Below are 19,898 nucleotides of genomic sequence, written 5' to 3'. Positions count from 1 at the left end.
GGTTCACGAAAACGGCCAAACTGAGGGCTACCGTGAAGCTCCAAGGCGAGCAAATCTGCCAATAAGCGCAAGACCCACCAAGGTAGAGGAGGAACTTTGTCATAGATATTTAGGTCAGAAGAGACCGTTAGGATTATCTAGGGTTGTCACACTATCTATTGAGAGCTTGCATTTAGTGTGACGCAAACCACAACTTTTAAGTTCAATGTTACGTAACAGAATTAATTGCATATTTTAAAATATAGTATTGTTTGTTGGGTAATGTTATGTTCATGCAACCAGAGTTTTTAAACTCATTTACAGGTCCAGCCAGACTTCTAACGTTAAAAAAAGGCCACAGGATTTCCTTACCTTACAGATTCAGTAGAAAGATAACAGGAATACTTACATAAGACTGGTGCAGAAGGACATGTTACATATATATTACACAAGGTCTCACAGACTTTAGGGAATCTGAGTTTAACAGAAAGACTAAAATGCACAAGAACCATCACTTGGAGAATCAAGCTCTGAGGTAGCTCACTCTGTGAGAGATCATAAGAAGGTTGTAATAAGAAGTTTGGAAGGGGAGCAGAAGAGCATGGCCAATGGACCTTATGGCATGTGTTCAGGTATGAGGGAGAGGTCTATTCTTTGCAATCCCTGCAATTATTCAGGCTTTGCAGCAATGTGAATCTCACCCTTTATTTATCAAAATTTAAGACTACACTTTTGAAATTTGCCTGCAATTTTGAATTTGAAATTTTGCTTTCACAAACAAATTCTAGGTGCCAGGCAGGAATTATAGAATTTAGACATCTGACGGTTTGATTAGTCTTGCAAATCAGGTAGGGTCATTTGTGCCTGCAATTAACTGTACTTCAGTTTTGTGGAGGTGTTTATTCTGATATTGGAACATGTGCTGTTTATTGTAAAAAATATTTCCTCTGCATCCTCAGTTCAACAGGTGCTGCCCTGAATACTTATATTCTGTTTCAGCTAGCTTTGGTTTAAACATTATTTAGTCTTTCCTTTGTTATTTTCATTATCCCTTCTCTACTGTACACTGCGTTATGCCAGATGTCCATAGGTCCCATGGGCTCAGGAACTAGACAGCTTCAAGTGAAATGCTCTTCACCAAACAGATGGTGAACCCTTTAAACCATGGTTAAGGTACAGTGGAAAGTGTTTCAAGCCTGGCCGCAAAGTGTCTCCCTGAATATGGTTCTGCAGTTAAGTCCTCTGTTCTTCACAGCACTCTGTGGAAGACTCATTTCACTTTAACAGAAAAAAACCCAAAAATCTTTACTTTTCCAATAAATTCAAACAATTGTATCACATTTAACTGTTCACACTATCCAGATGTAGGCAGGAAACAGCAAATGCAGTAAAAAATAAATCCCTCATATTGGTAAAATATGTCCAGTTGGCAGTTTAGTGTCCTTCGGAACAATGAGCTACAGATTCTGTGTGATTTATATGATCACACAAAATATGACAGTAGTTCTGGGGCTGAATTATCTGGTGAAAGAAAAATTCATTAGAATTTAGAAGCCATTTAATCTTCTTACTACAGCAATTGAACAACCCTTCCAAGATTTATAATAGATATGGTATGTAAACAGGTACCAATATGAACAGTTTACTTTAGGAACTCAAGTTTAATAGCTGTTACAGAGGTTCATCCTGGAAGATCACTCTTACATTAACTCTATTAAGATAAAAAAAGGAACATGTGATAATGGTATCCAAAATATTAAAGCAGGAGTGGCCAAAATGCAGCCTATAGTTGCTCTCATCTTTAGTAAGCAATGTGCTTAATGGAGGCCACAGGTCCCAACAATCAGTGTTTTCTTTGTCCATCTTAACTAGAAAAAGAATATTTGTTGTCTGATACCCACCATAACCAGTCTATTTCAATACTGGTTTTCTTCTCCAGATCTTTTGCTTCACCTGGGGCAATGCTGAGTGTAGCAAATCGAAGACTCACCGGTGTGCCACCTCCTGCTGGTTATCAGCTTGATTCCAGCTCGGAGCACCCTCTGCTGGCTGGTGGCTCACCTGCCTCAGGCCCCTGTGTCCCTCCCGGGCCCAGGTGCCCCTTTACCTTGGGGTTCTGCCCTCAGCAGTAATCCACAGTCTGGGTCTCCCCTCCCAGGGGAACCTCCAACCCTCTAAACCCACCTTGCCTCAGTGGCTACTGCCAGTCATCATCTAGCCCCCACTTACTGGGGCAAACTGCAGTCTGTCCTGGCCACTGATCATTGGCAAGGAGGTTGGACCAACTGCCTCTGCCTATCTCTGGGCTGCACCTTCCAGCCCCAGTACCTGCATAGGCCTTTACCAAGGCCTAAGCTTGGGGAGTTGCCAGGCTGGAACTCCCCAGCTCCTCTAGCCTTTCCCCAATCCTGCTCCACTCCAAGTACCTTTTTCTCCCAGGCAGCCAGGTCCTTTTCTCTCTCTCTCTCTCTCTCTCTCTCTCTCCCCCCCTCCCTCCCTCCCTCCCCCCCCAAACTCCTCCAGCTCCTGGCCCCCAGACCTCTTATAAGGGCCAGCTGGGCCCTAATTGAGCTGGCCACAGCTGTGGCTGCTTTCCCAATCAGCCTAGCTTGGCTGCTTTTAATCCCTATTCTCCACTACACTGAGCCTTAAACTGCATGTGGAATGTGAATATAGTCTCTGTGAAGATAGGGCCAGGTTTTTCTACTGTCATTTGTGCTACGCAAAATGCAGCTGCTAAAAATTCCCAAGCCACAAAGTCCATATCATTTCCTTTTTTAAACTTTTATTAGTTTTTCTAACTTTTTTATTATTTGGCTTTTTAAAATCACAGGTAATGAGCCAACCTGAAATTTGGTGTAAGAACGTATAACTCCATTGAAATCAATGGAGTTGTACCCACTTATATCAAGTCTGAATTTGGTACATGGAAGAGTTGTGTGTGAAATTTTATATAGCATTCCTTCTGGTGCTAAATTCCAAAATGGAATGCCGTTTTCTTTTTAATAATCTGTGTAGAACCCTATGGGTTGTTAATGTGTCTGCTTTATCCTTCAGATACTGAGTGACCCTGGTAAGGCAGTGTCCTTCTGTGAGGCTTTAGAAAGAGACAAAATACAAAGAAGCCATTACAAGGTTTCATACAGAACGGCAGGATGTGGTCTAGAGTGAAGACCACACATGAACTCTGCTTCAGGATATTCTAATTCTCTGCCTGTCAACAAATTGTACTCTGCTGCTAAGATTTATAACAGTGCCCTAGTTCCTCAACATATGGTGATCTGCAGAATGAAACTACATTTACACAGTGTACAAACCTCAGGAAGTTTCTTCTTGGTAAATAAAATGTTAAGAGCAATATTGCAACTAAATGGTCTACCAAGAGTTTGAGCAAGTCACTTGTTAAAATGGGGAATAGCAGTAGGAAAATTAAAACGGTGGAAAAATGTCTGCAGGGTAGACTTGTTATGGAAAGGAATTGTCCACAGGAGAAATTATTGAAACCACATACGTAGGCTCCCAGGAGTGAAACTAAAACCTGAAACTTATGTATTGTTTCTGTCTGATTGATTTAGATTTTTAAATCTTCTTTTCTATGTGCATAGCACCAATAGAAAGCAGAATAAACAGTAAATAATGAAAAAAAAGATCATGCCACCACAGTTAGCTTCCGCAGCCATATATGTATAACTTGTCTATGTGTGAGACTTGCAGATGTACTCCTTGTAGCTTAAGATACATCTTTATTAATTTTACACTCTCAGGCCCTAATCCTGCAAAGGGATCTGCATGAATGGATTCTTATGCTTGCATTTAAAACAATTAAACTTTAGCCCTGATTTAACAAAACACTTAGGTATTTCCTTATGTCCCATTGAAATCAGGTGCTTAAGTGCTTTGCTGAATCACGACCTTGTGTGGGGAGGGTACCCTTACTTTTGTGTGCTGTCCCATTGACTTCAATAGGAGTCTATGGGCTTGTCTATACTTCTGGCTAAATCAGCACTACTATGATCGATGTAGCTGTGTCGATTTAGCAGGTCTGGTGAAGACAAGCTAAGTCGATGGCAGAGTGCTCTCCCGAGGTCTGTACTCTACCTCCCCGAGAGGTGGAAGGTAAGTCGGCAGGAGAGCGTCTCCTGTCGACATAGCATGGTGTAGACACCGCTGTAAGTGGACCTAAATTACATCGACTTTAGTTATGTCACTTATGTAACTGAAGTAGCGTAACTTAGGTCAACTTACAGCGTTAGTGTATACCAGCCCTTAGAATGCACAAATTCTTTTGTGGATCAAGGTCGTAATTTGAATGTTAGGTCTGATGCCCATTTCAGGGATGTTTTATTATAGCATCCCACCTTCAGTTCTCCTCCTAGGATAGGGTGATGGGTAATCTCTAAGAGTGGGGATCTGTGCAGGCAATATCATGAAGGAGAAAAACTAGGTTAGTGACTGATAACTGGAGAGCTCTGAATATATTCCCTCTTGAGATCCACCCTTACCCCCAATCCCTATTTGTGGATGAACTGTAAAGATAGAACTGAAATCTTTCAGGATGTGCAGGTTCATTTTTTCAGGCAGAACAGAAATATTTATTGAACACTTCTGCCTTTTCTGCATTATTATTGATAGTTCTACCATTTCCACTAGTAATGGACCAATACCACTGGTAAGCTGTTTTTTGTTTCTTATGCTTAAAAAACCCCTCCTTCTTGTTTCCCTTAACTCTGCTGGCCATAGATTTTCTGTGTATCTTTTAGCTTCCCTTATAGATTTTCTACAATTCCTAGCTTCTGATTTATATTATTTACTATGAACTTCACACCTTGTTCCATTCGTTATCTTTTTTTTTATACCTGCATTTACTTCCCCTCGAAGCCAAGTTGTTTTTTAAACAGCACAGCCTTCTTTCTCAGTAGTAGGATTGTAGCATTTTGGGCATCCAGTAAAATGTACTTAAACAATTCCCAATTATCATTTATGTTTTGCTGTTTAAATTCTTCTTCCCAACTGATTTGACTCATACTTGTTTTCAGCTTTGTAAAATTGGCCCTTTTAAAGCATTAAGAAAAATAGAAGACTGGTCCCCGGTTGGTGAGTGTAGAATAAAAGCAGGATACGTGAGCGGAATCACCTGTACTTTTTTTAACTTCAGTGACAAATTTTGTACAAAGGAGTATACCACTTTCTAGGGTGTGTGTTTATCTGCTGTGAGAATTAGTTGCCACTTTGCTGTGTAAATTGCTGGGTTACGGATTATCATTAGATGTTGGAGAGTGTGCCACATAAAATGTTTCCCGAAACATTCTTAGGTGAGAAGATATCTCTGATTTATGACCTCTTGTGATATAGAACACTGGCTCATTGAACATTTGTCCCAGGGATTGCTGCACAAAGAGAGGAAAGAGGCTCTGTGGCCAGGGATTGAAATGTTGGGTAGGACTCCTAGGTGCTGTCTCTTGATGGCTGTTACTAGGCCTGGCTGATTTGTTGCTTTTGACATGAGGCTCCACTTTTCAGGCATCTTATTTGGCTCCCTGGACTCCCTGTTGATTTCTCCATGTTTGACTAAGGTTAGTGGCTGAGTCTCTCTCCTCATCTTCACTTACTAGCCAGTTAATACCCACCATGTACTCTGGTTCTCCTTTCCTAACAAGAGACACAGAAGGGGAGAGGAAGAAAAGAGCAAATGGGAGGGAGCACGGACCAGCTAGCAGAGGAAAGGGAGACAGAGAAGGAGTCACAACATCTGTCCTGCAGTCAGCCCTGGAGCACCCACGAAGTCGGCGCCTGTGGTACAGGTGGCATCAAGAGACAGCAGAGGGCAGGAGGAGAGTACTTCTTGGCAGAGAACTAGGCAATGGGCAGGGACAGGAGGTTGTCTCCATCCATTTAGGGGAGTAGAAATCAGTTTCAACCCTTCAGGTGGGTCAGGTGGGTGAAAGAGGTCATATTCTGTATTTGGGAGCAAGAGAAAGCTTAGGGGGAGGTGGGGCAAGAGAGGGGATGGGAGGAGAGAGAGGAGGAATTATCTTTCTTTTCTTGTATTTTACTTTTTATTAAGTCAAAGTTACAATAAAACTGTAACATACTGCATCATGTTCTTATGTTATGTTCTTATCATACGTTTCTTATTACTTATTCAGGATCAGGTTAATATTCAAAGAATCTGACTAAAGATAATGGCTTGCTGGCTGGGGAGCCCTTCTCCTCTGAGTACACTAAAAAGGGTGACCAAATTTCTGAATTTCATTCTCATTTTGGCACTTCTCTTGTGTACATACTTAGTATGAAAGCTTTTCTGTTACAAGGGCAGTGCATATTTTCCTATACCACAATTCCAAGGAGGAAAAGTCACATTTTTCCAATTATGTGCAATACAAAATCTTGTTCCTCACAGTAAAAAGAAATTAGTTTGTCATTCTGTTTAAAATGTAGATCTTTTACTGGAGCATTAAGTAAGCAGGTCAGGGTATCTCTAGGAAGCCGGCATTTTGTTATAAGATGAATTGCTTTGATAATTTCTTCCTCAAGCTGTCTAATTCCTGGTTACAACCATCACATGTGCAAGTATGTTCCTTTTCCCCCAGAAACCCTCCAACAGAGCACCTCTCTAGTAGCAAAAATATGATGGATATTTACTGGTATCCTATGCTGTCTATACAGTAACTTATAAGAATATTCTTCATGAGCCACACAAATTAAAGATGTTTATCCCCTTTCCCAGATAGAGATCCGCTGTTCCCGATCAGTTTCTTTATCCAAATCTCTCTTCCATCTTTTCAGCTGAGTTTTCTTATCAACATCTTTTCAGTCAAAATTGCATATGTTTTAGAACTTAAACCCTTTGATCCAGCTTGCTCCTGGGTCAACTCCTCAAACGTGTCTAAAGGTCTAGATAGGAGATCCAGATTTCACCATAAAATGTTTGACTTGTAAATATTGAAAATATGGGAGCTTTAAATTATTTACATTATTACATATCTCTTGATATGATTTCAAATGAGGACCCAGGAATAGCTGTCCAAACTGAGTAATCACAGCTCTTATTCACAACGAATAGTCATGTTGGTATTTCTAGAGATAAATTCCTGATTATTAAAGAAAGTGGCTAAGGGAGAAGGGCTAAGCAGCGGGAAATTTGAAAAATGTGTCCAGAACTGCTAAAGTGGTCTGGATGAATGGGTGATTTATTTTTTGATGACCTAAATTTCTTTTTAATGTAATGATTACTATAAATAGCTGTATTTGGGCTCCAGTGCTGTTTGAGTTTTACCAAGTGTTTGGATGGTCTATTGTTAACTGAGTTGATCACATCTTTTAGTTGTGGTGCATAATAATGATAATAAACCAAAGTAGGGGACGCCAGTCCATCGTATACGGTAGGATTAAACAGAATTTAGAACTCATCCTTTATCTTTTATGGTTCCATATGAATGTTAATAGTGTATCCTGCCAAGTTTTAATGTCATGTCAGGGATACCAACAAGGATGCATTGAAAGAAAAATAACAACGTTGGGAGGACATTCATCTTTACCAGAGCTACCCTACCTAGCCAAGAAATTTCATATTTGTTCCATTCCTCCAAGCCTTATTATTTTATTCCATAGTGAAGGGCAGTTTGCCTTAAAAAGATATTTGTTTCTTCACAATATTTATTCCTAAATATTTTAAGATTTCTTTACCCATTTAAACTTATGTAGCTGATAGCAGTTTGTTTTGACCCTTTCAGGAATATTAATTCCTAAAATGTTAGATTTACTGTAATTTATTTTGAAGCCCGATACCTGCCCAAATGTCAAAGCCAATTGTACTATAATTTTAATGGGACTTCTGGATCATGCAGATATAACAGGATGTTGTCAGCATGCAAAGCTATTTTGAGTTAACCCAGAAGACATTTTGATGCCCTTTTCTAAGGGGCTGTTTCTCACATTTATTGCAGATGGCCCCATTGTCAGGGCAAACAGAAGGCATAAAGGGCAACCCCGTCTCATATCCTTAGATAACTTAAAAGGAAGGGATTAATGACTATCAACCAAAGCAGACACATGAGGATGAGTATACATAGTCAATATGCCCACAGAAGACTGATTACCCAAACCAAACCTTACCAAAATCTGTCTAAGGTATTCCCACACCAACCGGTCAAAGGCTATCTAAGTATCCAAAGAAAGCAGTGCACAGGAAGAGTTGCTAAAATTAACAATATAGATTAAATTCAGAGTTCTTCCAATATTATTAGATTGATGTCTACCAGCAACAAACCCAGGTTGGTCAGAGTGAACAAGAGTGACAGTCTGTTTGCTAGCACCTTGGCATAAATTTTAGCACCCACATTAATTAAAGAAATAAGTCTGTATGATGCACAGTTGGTAAGATCTTTCCCTTCTTCAGGAATGATCACAATTTTTGCCTCTTTCCATGAATCTGGAATCTCATTCCCCTGTAACATACCATTAAATAAAATAGGGGCCAACATTTGCTTTAGAGCTCTGGAATACTCCTCAGAAAACCCATTAGGACCTGGAGCGTTACTGGATTTTAAACAGTTAATTACAACTTCAACTACCTGTGCAGCAATTTACTTATCAAGAGCTGCCCCATTATCCTCTGAGATCTGAGGTAGTTTCACTCTTCTCAAATGTCTGTTTATAAGCTCAGGATCTGAATGTTCTGATGCGTTCCAAGTATGGAAAAAGCAAATGTTTAGGAATGATCTTTCTTAACTGCTACTGAATCCTTAGAATACTAACGATAGGTGTTCTTAGGGTTAACATGAATTTCTATTCTTGCTATTGCATATATGATGTGAAGCCGTCATCAAAAATAGACCCATGCTCTGTGCACTGAATTACTGTAGATTGTTATAATTGCATACTACAATTTTTATAGTAGACAAAATTGGTAATCCTTCCCCAAAACATGCCTTCATTTTTCCTGAACTGAGTTTGTTGTAGTTTGAGTACACTGGTAGAGTATAAGCACATCCTCCCATGAGGTCTGAAAGCTAATTCCTTACAGTTTGATGGAGGAAGTTGTTTATTCAGTAATAGAAATGAAGAAGGCATAGAACACAGTAATCCATATCCCTCATGCTAACAATTACTCCATACAGTACAAATAGCACAACACATTAAAATTAAACACAGTATAACCTGTGATTTTGGTTCCAGTTTGGTATTGGTTCCTTAGTTCTGATTTGCCATGTTAGTTCCCCAGGAGTGCTGGACCCCTTGGATTATAGAAAGCTAGCTGTAAAGCAGCTCCTCTCTTCTTGCCACATTTTAAGTAGCTCTTCACTCCTCCCAGCTGGCTGCCATAGCATTGCAGGATCTTTCAGACAGTCAGCATTTTGCCCACCTGACTCCCCCCTCCACCTTCCACCTGTCCTCCCTCCTTTCTTCTCCTGCTTCTTCCAAAGTGTCATTACTCATTCTCTGCTCTGCCATGCCCTCCAATTTCCTCCTCACTGGACATCTCTCGTGCCATTACTCTCCCCTCTCTTGCTCTACATTCAGCCTCACTACTCAGGAGCACCACATCCACCCTTTCTGTCAACTTGCACATCCCAGCTGCTTTTACCTTCTGACCCACCCCCTTCCCCAATTCCTATTGTTAAATCAGGAGCAAGAGAGTTAATTCTCCCAGAGAAATGTTTTACTCAGTGTATCGTCTTTCTTTTATATCCCCTTGTTTTGAAATCAGATCATGGCCTTCCCCAGGGTACTATAGGGCCAGTTTGTGACCTAGTTTATGCTGCCATGGAGGGGCATAGAAGTGAATAAGGAGCATAAATTCACTCCCCTTGACTGTCCCTGCAGGCCTTCTAGACTTCAGGTATTGGCACTGAGTAGCCCCTGCTACTTCCAACCTCCAAGCAGGTCCGTCTGCCCTCCTCACTACTGCTTACTTTCCCAAGCTGCAGAAAGACTGCTGAATTAGGCCCAGATTGTTCCACACTTACTCATGTTAAGCAGTAGTTCACCTTGCAGTTAGTGCTACTTACGTCAGTGGGGCTGCTTGTAGAGTCCGGTGCTATTCAGTGTGAGTAAGGATGCCTGAATCTTACCTGTAAGTTACATGCAGTCACAGACTGTTTTTATCTATCTGTCTTAACAACCTCCAAGAAGTTCATTCAAGACAAATTCACCCTTACTGACTTCAGTGGCATTACAGCAGGGATGTATTTGGCCCTTGAACTGTGAAATGCTGTTCTCCATCACTTTTCAGACTCGATTAAAGGTGTACACAAAAAGAAATATAAATGTGCTAATACTGCAATTACTGACTCTGCAATTTTTATTCAGGTTCAGACTGCTTTAAGTTAAGTTTCAGAAATCATTTGAGACAGATGTCTCTGTCCCTTGGTAGTATTACCTCAGCAAATTGGCTGATAAAGTTTGGCTAGACTTCTGGAAATGTTTACGCTTCGGGTCATTTTTATTTGTATTAATTGTTGACCGAATCACTGACATTTAGGAGCTAACTAAGCAGGCAGTTTGTGAACTTGAGATGGCTCAAAATACTGCCTTAATTTTCAGGCAGTTCTCATTACTCATCCAACAAGCAACAGTATGTAGCATCCATGTCTCTCTTGCTACTAAGTATTTTGTATTTGCTATCTGGCTTCATGGAAGGTCATATCAAGGTCACTCAGTGTTGTGAATGAAAATAATCAGTTGGTGAAAGTACATAACTTGAAACCTTGGTGTATTTTCTTCTGTCTAAAGAAGGCCAACCTTATTTAAGATAGAATGAACAGCATGTTTTTCTGTTCTGAAGTCACAGATGCATTCTTACAAGCACTTAGAAACCTTTGAACAAAAGGTGCTGTAATGGAAACTATTAATAATTTGTAAACATTTTTAACTCAAAATAACAGATTGTAAATAGTAGAGAGATCCATAGGTAAATAAACAAAATGCTCACTTTTCCCATTGCTATTACATTTAATCTTTTTAGTGTAAATATTTTATTAAAGCTAATGTTAAAAAATTATACTATACATAGGTTAAGAAAAGAGTGTCTGTACATCTGGGTATCGTGCTTAGATTATCCACAAATAAAAGGTTTGTTTTAAAAGTCATAAGATACATATAGTGCATAATCACCAGTAACCCAAATTTGAATAAATTTAACAATACAGTTTAGATATTAGCATCCAAGTATTTGGGTACATCACTCATGAAAAGTTATACTGAGAGTTGGTTGTGGAAAGCACAATGCTGCCAATGAGTGAAGATTGTCCCTCGGTAATTGAGAATTTAGGGTAGGTTGTCCAATTAGAAAATACAACCCATCAGGGAAGTATTTCAGTTACTTTCCCAACTGTGCTTCTCGTCGGCACTCCAGCTCATCCCTCCTGCTATTGCTGATGTCCAGTGATGTGTTCTAGGTAGATGTCCCTCGATCACGTGATGGTGTCTGACACCATGAGTTGCCGCATCAGCTGAGTGTAACATTGACTGATTCCATATTGTCTCAACACTCGCTCATTACTGGGGTCCTTATGCACCCAGGGCTCCAACGATCAGAGGTGTAATTCTAGTAGACACACCTGAAAAATGGTTCAGGCTTTAGCCATAAATTGTGCCAAAGCCAAAGTCCTGGAAATTAGTTTTGCAACATGATATTTGTTGTGACCAAACTAAAAAACAAAACCCCGGAATAGATTTTCACTAGTAATGGTAGCATGGCTGTTTCTGTTTTAGATTGCTGTGGAAATAACTTTTGTTCTGTTCAGTTAAGCATCTCAGTTAAGCAAAAGAAAAAAACCCGATATTACAAGCATATTTGACTCTATGGAAAGATCCGTGAAATAGAAGACATCCCCATTTCACATCAAACTATTCTAAAGTGCAATGCAGGCATTTCCCTCTTCTGCAGGATTGTTAGCAGTCTGGCAAACTGTGTGGGAATGGTTGTGTTTACATATATATAGAATGGCTTTCAGTTGGAAAGTGAAATCCCAATAGAAAGTGATTTATGTGATATTTCAGAATATTGAAGAAACTTACATTTGCAATCTATTTGTCTAGCTGGGAACTTGAAGATCTCAGCAATCCCACAGAAAATCATAATGGTTGCCAGTATGTGTATTCTGTATGCATGTAATTATGCATGTAATGACGGTCTTACCTGTATTCTTCACCTTGCATCCAAGAGGATCTCTCAGCAATCTACAACAAATTGATGTATAAATTATACACATGAATCACTTCATTCATCTCTAAAACACACCAGCCTCTAGGGTGAAGCTCGTCAACTGTTTTCACAGTGCACAGAAGCTTAGCAACAGTTTAGGACAGGAAGTGAAGAATCCGTAATACATAAAAAAACCCCTTATACTTCTGTCATTGTTTTTTTATTTATTTGGTGGCAAGATGCATGAGAAAACATTTCAGCATATATAATAGGGATAGAAGACATTTCTACCCTCATTTACCCTTAAGCAGTCATTGATTTCAGTGGTGTTCTGTGGTGTACCTGGGCCTCTAACTCAGAGTATGTTTACACTACAATCAGAGGTGTAATTCTAGCACATGTAGACATACCTGAGCTGCTTCAATCTAGCTAGCTTGAATAATAACAACAGTGAAGCTGTGTTTATGCAAGCCAGCCCAGGAACCTGGGTGTGTACTCAAGTGTCCAGCCAATGCTGATGCTCGTTCTGCTGTGGCTTCTCTACTATTGTTATTTGAGGTAGCTGGACCAAAGCTAGCTTGTATATGTCTACATGTGCTACAGTCACACATCTGATTGCAGTGTAGACATACCCTCAGTTGAATTTGTAGCGTAGAAGGAGTCTTACTGATTTTACCTCCTATTGTAGAAAATTGGTCCGCTGGTATGTCTCCATCTTCCAAAAGGTGTGGATGTTCTGGTCTCCATATGTTTTTTGATTAACCTCAACCACAAAGCCATATTATCCCACAAGGTGAATGTGTAGGGGAAATCCTGACTGTATGTTAATGCTGAACTTAACTGGAGTAATTTGTGTTCTTCAGTACCAGCAGATGTGTAGTCTGTAGGGAGCAGTTTGGCTACATTTATTTTTTTTACATCTGTCTGTTAAATCAGAGATGCAAATTGAAAATGCAGCACTCAGCAACTGCTTGTGGATTTGTAGCTCTCCCTGGAGAAATGTGGTTTCATAAAACAATGAATGGATTACAATGAGGCATAAATATAGTATTTTCATTTGGCAGATATAACCCTGCTCCAGTACTGTTCATATCAGATAGACAGAAATGGTACCTTTTCCTGTAGACCAGCATACAAAGAAAGGAAGCACAGCTAAGCATGAATACACTGAGACACATATTTGACAGTTAAGTTGGCACCAGTTTTTAAATTTTCATAGCTCTGGGATGAGCAAAAAAGGATACTTTGTTTTGCAACACTGTGTGTTGGAGATCATACCAGAATGGACATTGCTTATAGAAAATGTCAGATGCAGTTGGTGCTAGAAATTCCCCTGGAAGCAATGGAGGCATCAAACCATCGATACTGCCAACCCCAAATGTTCAAAAATCATGAATCCGGCTCCCCAGAAATAACGAGATTGGCTTTCAACTCATGCGATTGTGTACAGATAATAGATTTGGTGTTCTTTTGGTTTGCCTTATGTTTTCTGAGCCTTTAGGGTGCACCGGGATCACATTTGGAAGCTTTCTTCACAGACACAAAGACCAGGAACTTACTTTTTCTTTAACAGTGAAGACTGAAATCATCACATATCCACTTGACTCCAGGAGCTGGGGCTTTAAGGAAAAGAATAATTATCATGAGATGCATGAGAAAATCATGAGAGTTGGCAACTCTGAGTCCTTCCTTCTAGGCCACAGTCTGTGAGGGAAGCCCCATCCAATCTCCAAAAAAAGCAATAACAATGTAGTCCATGCTGCGTAGTCAGGCACTCAGCTTTGCCATCTGTGTTCTCAGCTAGGAAGCTGGATAGACCAAGTATACGCTGAGCCATTCTACCAGGAAGCAGGGGGTAAATCAGCTTTGCTTCTAAAGGAGAGCCTAGTGGAGAAGCATGCAGGCAAGTACCATTTCAGTGGACTGCCCCAGCCTCTGAAGAGTCCTTTCTCCACAGATTTCCAGGATCCATGGGCAATTTTTGTCCCTTTACTTTACAAATATGTCCGAAAAGCCACTCCCCTAAAACTTGAACAAACCAGTAGATAACGTAGACACACTTCTGGAGAGCTGTTTTGTTAGAGTAAATCTGGTGAAACAACATGCTGTGAATTTCAATTCATAACCACTGATTTTCAAAAAAAACGGAAGAGAACTGTGAATCTGGTAGTAGATTAATAAGCGGTCAGTTACTGAGCATCTTCTTTATCAAAGTACCGTGCTTGAGTAGGGGTTAATTAAAGTCTTTGTTATCTAAGTCTGGTGGCCTGAGAGAGCCTGAACCAGGAGTGAAACAGTGAGGGCTACATTTTTAAAACTATGCGTGCAGTTCTGCGCACACAAAACAATACACATCATTTACATGCACATGTTGGAAAATTTGGTCCTGAGAAACTAACATTTTCAAAAATGTTCAGAACTGGCCTAACTCTGCTTCCATTGAAGTCAGTGGTAAAACTCTGCCTTTAACGGGAAGAGAGACCAGTGTAAGCACTTCTGCAATTCCTACCTTAACAGTCTGAGGAAAAGGTTGAGAGCTGAAGATTGAGTCATTTGGGAAGATGGTAAAACAATAATAACATGTATCCCTTTTCAACAGTAGATCTGAAAGCATTTTCCAAATGTAAGTTTTTCTGGAGTAGGCACTGGGAGGGAAGTTTAAAAAATCCATAATATTTTGAGGGGGAAGCAGTGGCAAAAGCCATGGAAGAACCAGGCCCCATTTATTCTAACCCACCTTTAAGTCTGAGAATGTGTCAAGGATGCTAATGCTGGTTTAGAGAGACAGTTGGAATACAGGGAAAGAAACATTTTTTTCCTTTTTGTGTGTGTTTGCACTTTAGGCAACAAGAGCAACCCTGACCCATCACTGTACAAACCTGGGAGATTCACTGGGCAAAGAAAATGATATAGCTCTCATTATTGATGGCCAGACTCTGAAGTATGCTCTCTCGTTTGAAGTGCGGCAGTGCTTCCTGGACCTAGCACTGTCCTGCAAGGCAGTCATCTGTTGCAGGTAAGAAATGTCGGGATTTTCTCCAGTGAGAAACTGGTGTGGAGCTGGTGTAACTCTTCCTCTTCACCTGCCATTTTTCCCCTTGAGGTTTACAGCACATGCAGGAAATGTAAAAGAAGGAAACTTACAGGTTAATATTTAAGAGGAGATGAGCTGTCTGCTGTAAGTCGCTTGTTTATTCAAACACAGTTGTGAGCTACCTGTTATGGAACAATTATTGGGAAGCAGGGCTGCATACTGGGACTATCCCACAAGGACTGTGTGCAAGGAATATTTCCCCTCTAATAGCTTCTCTGTGGTTGCTGCAGCTGCTGTAGCTACCATAACTATGCCCCCCTCCTCCCGCACTCTGCAGGCATGTGTGAGTGACTGGCAGATCAGTGTAGTCTTGGATTTTACTTCTCCCCTCTACTAACCCAAAACCCTGCAGTCAGAAGACAGAAAGAGCCCCTGTTCAGTGCCCCAGGGATGCATACCCTTTTCATGGACTCTCCGTGTCTTGAATGCCCCTCAGCAATGGAACTATCTTGGCTCTCAAAAACTGTACTATCATGATGAGCATGGTATTTAAAAGATAGATAGAAAATGTCATGGCTTCAGATGAACAGGCAGGATTCTCCCCTATTTAAAAATAGAAATGCTTTTTAATTATGCAGATTTTCCTCCAAATTGAGCCTGATAGCTTTTTATAAAGTGATAGGAGATAATGAGGAAACAGGCCTTCCTGACCCCTTGATTATAGGAGACGTTGAAGAATAGGAGCTGTGATGTTATACCTGTGATCATGCTTAAGCAGGGGGAATTAAATAGCCAGAGGTTGCCTCCACGTGGTATGGCAGCTCTTCATTAAGCAGAGCTGCACAGAGAGGCAAGGAAACAATATTAAATATCTTAGCATGTACAGAAACCCAAATAGTACAAGTTATTAGATTGTAATTCATTTGCGTGGCCTTCCCTAGAGGGTAGCCATCTATGATGTTCTCCTGCTGAGTAGTCTCCTGCGATGGCTTTGAGCTCTGACAGGGTTTAGTGTTCAGCATTTTTCTGTGTTGTAATCAAAGAACACTGTGAAAATTCCATTGCTGAGTTTAAACCTTTTGATGAAAACAGACGAATTGAGGAGATGAGTGTTTGTATTACTAGGCTGTTTTTATTGGGTCTTTTTTTTTGGAAGAAAAGGGGCACTCAGAAGACTGAGTAATGAAAGAAATTTCCCTCCTTATTGTTTTGAAGGTTAATATGCAGAAGACTTCAATTAATACCTTGTAGAAGTAGTAATGGTAATATTTGATAATATTTTCATTGAAAGTGGGGGGCAGAGTCTGATTGCATGGTGGTAGTTGTTGTGCAAAGTTTTTCACACGTATTCAAAGCAACTACAAATATTAGCTAATTAATTCTCACAATACTGTTGGTAATTAGGAAAATATTTCCCCATTTTATAGATGGAGAAAGAAAGAAACAGCAAAATTAAGACCTGTATTTTCAGAAGTGGCCTCTAATTTGGGGTGCTTTGGTTTCTGAGTGGCTAACCTTAGACACACAGGGCTAGCTCCACAAAGGGATTTAAGGACCTAAGTTCAAAATTTAGATGCTCAGAACCCCTGCTTAGTTTTTGCCTAACCCTGTCGGCACCTGTTTCTACTGGTAAAGTCCCCTAGGCACCTGAATTTCTGCTGGTGTTCATACATACCCCCCCGCAAGTCCTGAGGCCATTCAGCTGTGTAGCACCTACCTTATGGCTAAGCCAGTGGGATCCTCAACCTGGGCATTCTCCCACCTATCTCGCCTGCAGTGCCCAATCTAATAGCATTTTCAGAGGCCCTCTTAGAGTATAATTACCAGACCAGGCCCTACATAGGTTGAGTGGAGAGAGTTGCCTATGCTTCCCTTCTACCCAATTGCTAGCCTAGGGGTTAGAGCACTCACCTGCAATCCCTACTCTGCCTGACTTGGAGCAGGGACTTGAACGCAGGTCTCGTACCTCACAGGTGAGATGCCCTGACTGCTGGGCTATGAATATTCTTAAGTGGGGCCCTGTATCTCCTGCTGAAACTGTTCCACATTGTACAAAACACTTAAATATTAATTGAAGCAGAAACTGGAACCTAGGTCTCCCAGGAGAGTGTGCGAGCCAGTAAACTATAGACTAGTCATTGTATCTCTGGCCCAGTGCCTATGTAAGTGTTTTTATACAAAGTGGAACAGCTTCAACAAGAGACATTGAGAGCAACCTGCTCCAGAATAGCCCAGTGGTTAGGCTACTCACATCAGAGACCTGGGTTCAAGGTAGGGTTGCCAACTTTCTAATCGCACAAAATCAAACATCCTTGCCTTGCTCCCTGCCCCTTCTGTGAGGCCCCCCCCACAATCTATCCATCCCCCCGTTGCTTGCTCTCTCCCACCCTCATTCATTTTCACCAGGCTGGGAAGGGGGTTAGGGTGCAGTAGGGGGGGTGAGGCTCTGGCTGGAGGTGCCAGCTCTGGGTTGGGGCCAGAAATGAGGGGTTCAGGGTGCAGGAGGGGGCTCCGGGCTGGGGCAGGGGGTTGAGGTGCGGGAGCTGGTGTGGGCTCTGACTGGGGGTGTGGGTTCTGGGGTGGGGCTGGGGATGAGGATTTTGGGGGCCATGAGGTGGCTCTGGTCTGGAGCTGAGGGGTTTGGAGTGTGGGAGGGGAATCAGGACTGGGGCAGGGGGTTGCGGTGTGGGAGGGAGTGCGGGCTCTGGCTGGGGGGTGCAGGCTGGCGGTGGGGCCAGGGATGAGGGGTTTGGGATGCAGGAGGGGGCTCAGGGCTCGGGCAGGGGTTGGAGTGTGGGGTGTGGGCTCTGGGAGGGAGTTATGGAGTGGGAGGTGGTTCCGACCTGGGGCAGGGGGTTGGGGTGTGGGCTCCAGCCGGGCAGTGCTTACCTCAGGCGGCTCCTGGAAGTGGCTGGCCTGTCCCTCCGGCCCCTAGGCACAGGGGTGGCCAGGGGGCTCTGCGCACTGCTATTTGCGGCCAATGGGAGCTGTGGAGCTGGCGCTCAGCGTGGGGACAGTCCATGGAGCAGTGAAAGGCTCTGGCAGAGGGGAGGTAGTGGGGAAAGAAAAGATCCAAGGAAGGATCAGACCAGTGGGGACAGCCTGATCCCCACATCACAGCAAAGATCTTTCCAGCAAGCTGGAAGAAAGTATAAAAGAGGGGAAATGACATCATCACTTGGCCTCTCCTCCCCTCCCCCCATCCAACTCAACACCTGGAGGACAAAGACTTTGAACTGAGGGAGTTTGGTCCCAGGCTGGAAAAGGGTCCAGTCTGTGTACTGAGGAACTGTAACGTGCTTCTACCATCTGTCAGGGTGAGAAAAGCTGTGTGATTCAACTCTTGCTTAGACTAACAGTTTAGGATTTAGAATGCATCTTTACTTTTTATTTTCTTAAGGTAACTATCTCTGATCTTTATGTCTACTGCTTATAATCACTTAACGTGTCTTTCTGTAGTTAATATATCTGTTTTATATTTTACCTAAAACAGTGTGTTTTGTTTGAAGAGCTTGGGAAATCTCAGCTCAGGTTAACAAGGGCTGTTGCATGTCCACTACCCTTTTGCTGGAGTGGCGAACTATGTAATGAACTGACACTGGCCAGACTTCTGACCCATGCAAGACAGGACAGTTCTGGGTTGCCAGGCTGGAAAGCTGGGAGGAATTGGCTGGAGCCTACCAATTGATGGTTCATGAGTGGCTGGGAGATCATTCGTGTAACATGGTTGGGAATGTCCCTACCTGTGGACGTCTGTGTAAGTGCATTGCCCATCAGAGGTTTGTAGTTTGACATCAGTGTAGCAGTGTGAGGGATACCCAGGCTGGTTGATTTTGGAGGGCTCAGTAGTTCTACAGTCTAGGTTGCACCCTGGGGACCTCATCACACCCCTCTTGTGTGTATGCATTATATGATGTAGTTTTTAATTACATGATTACATGCTATCACAGAACCCCTCATTCAGTGCACAGGTTGGATGTTCCTCACTGAAAGGGTCATTATTCAATATTTCTTTCTATGCTCATCATTCAGTGTCTAGCCTTAAGCCTTATTTACTGCACACCATCCAAACCTTGCACTGAACACAGAAATCAGGTTCCTCATGGGATATGTGATACAGCATGGCCAGAAGGCAGCAGGAGAGTGATATAGGAGAGATATGTAAGTCCCAGGATGAGGAGAAGCCTTATTCCCTGTAGAGGGAAGAAAGATTTCTATAGATTAATTAAAAGCACCTGAAGCTAATTAGAGCACCTGAAGCTAATCACCTGATAAAAAAAACAAACCCTGCTTCAATCAGCCAGGGAAAGGAGTTGGAGCAGAGGAGAGTTTGGAGAAGTGCTGTGGCTGGCTAGAAGACCAAGACCCTAGGTAAAGAGACACCCGGCTTGTGCAGAGAGAGAGAGAGGACAGGAAGCCCCACAAGCTGAAGAGCAGGAGAGGGAAGTAGCCCAGGGGAAGGAAGCACTAGTTCAAGTGGTTTACCACTATCCCTAGGGCCCCTGGGCTGGGACCTGGAGTAGAGGGGGGCCTCCACTACCCTTCTCTGGGTTACTAGTGGGACAGTAGATACTGTTCAGGGGCAGGAAACTGCTCCCTGAACCCCACCCCCCAAGAAGAGGAAGTGCGGGACCCATGATAATCGTACCAGCAATTTGCCACAGATATTTTATGTTGCTCATCACTGTAATATTTTATCTTCAGAACACTCCTATGAGCAGTAGAGCAATATTACTC

General features: G+C 42.0%; 1 protein-coding gene across 5 annotated transcripts in view; it reads left to right on the top strand.

Moving 5' to 3' along the window:
- ATP8A2 (ATPase phospholipid transporting 8A2) overlaps nucleotides 1–19,898 on the top strand; it is a 663,684-nt gene that overhangs the window by 275,769 nt on the left and 368,017 nt on the right. For all 5 annotated transcript variants that reach the window (XM_048846098.2, XM_048846107.2, XM_048846083.2 and 2 more), the window contains exon 25: nucleotides 14,971–15,143. In XM_048846098.2, coding sequence (XP_048702055.1) covers nucleotides 14,971–15,143 — 173 coding nt within the window. The remainder of the gene's footprint in view (nucleotides 1–14,970; nucleotides 15,144–19,898) is intronic.

The sequence above is a fragment of the Caretta caretta genome, chromosome 1, assembly GCF_965140235.1.
Source record: "Caretta caretta isolate rCarCar2 chromosome 1, rCarCar1.hap1, whole genome shotgun sequence".
NCBI lineage: Eukaryota > Metazoa > Chordata > Testudines > Cheloniidae > Caretta > Caretta caretta.
Note: the sequence above shows the minus strand (reverse complement) of the source record. Positions and strands in the feature narration are given on the sequence as shown.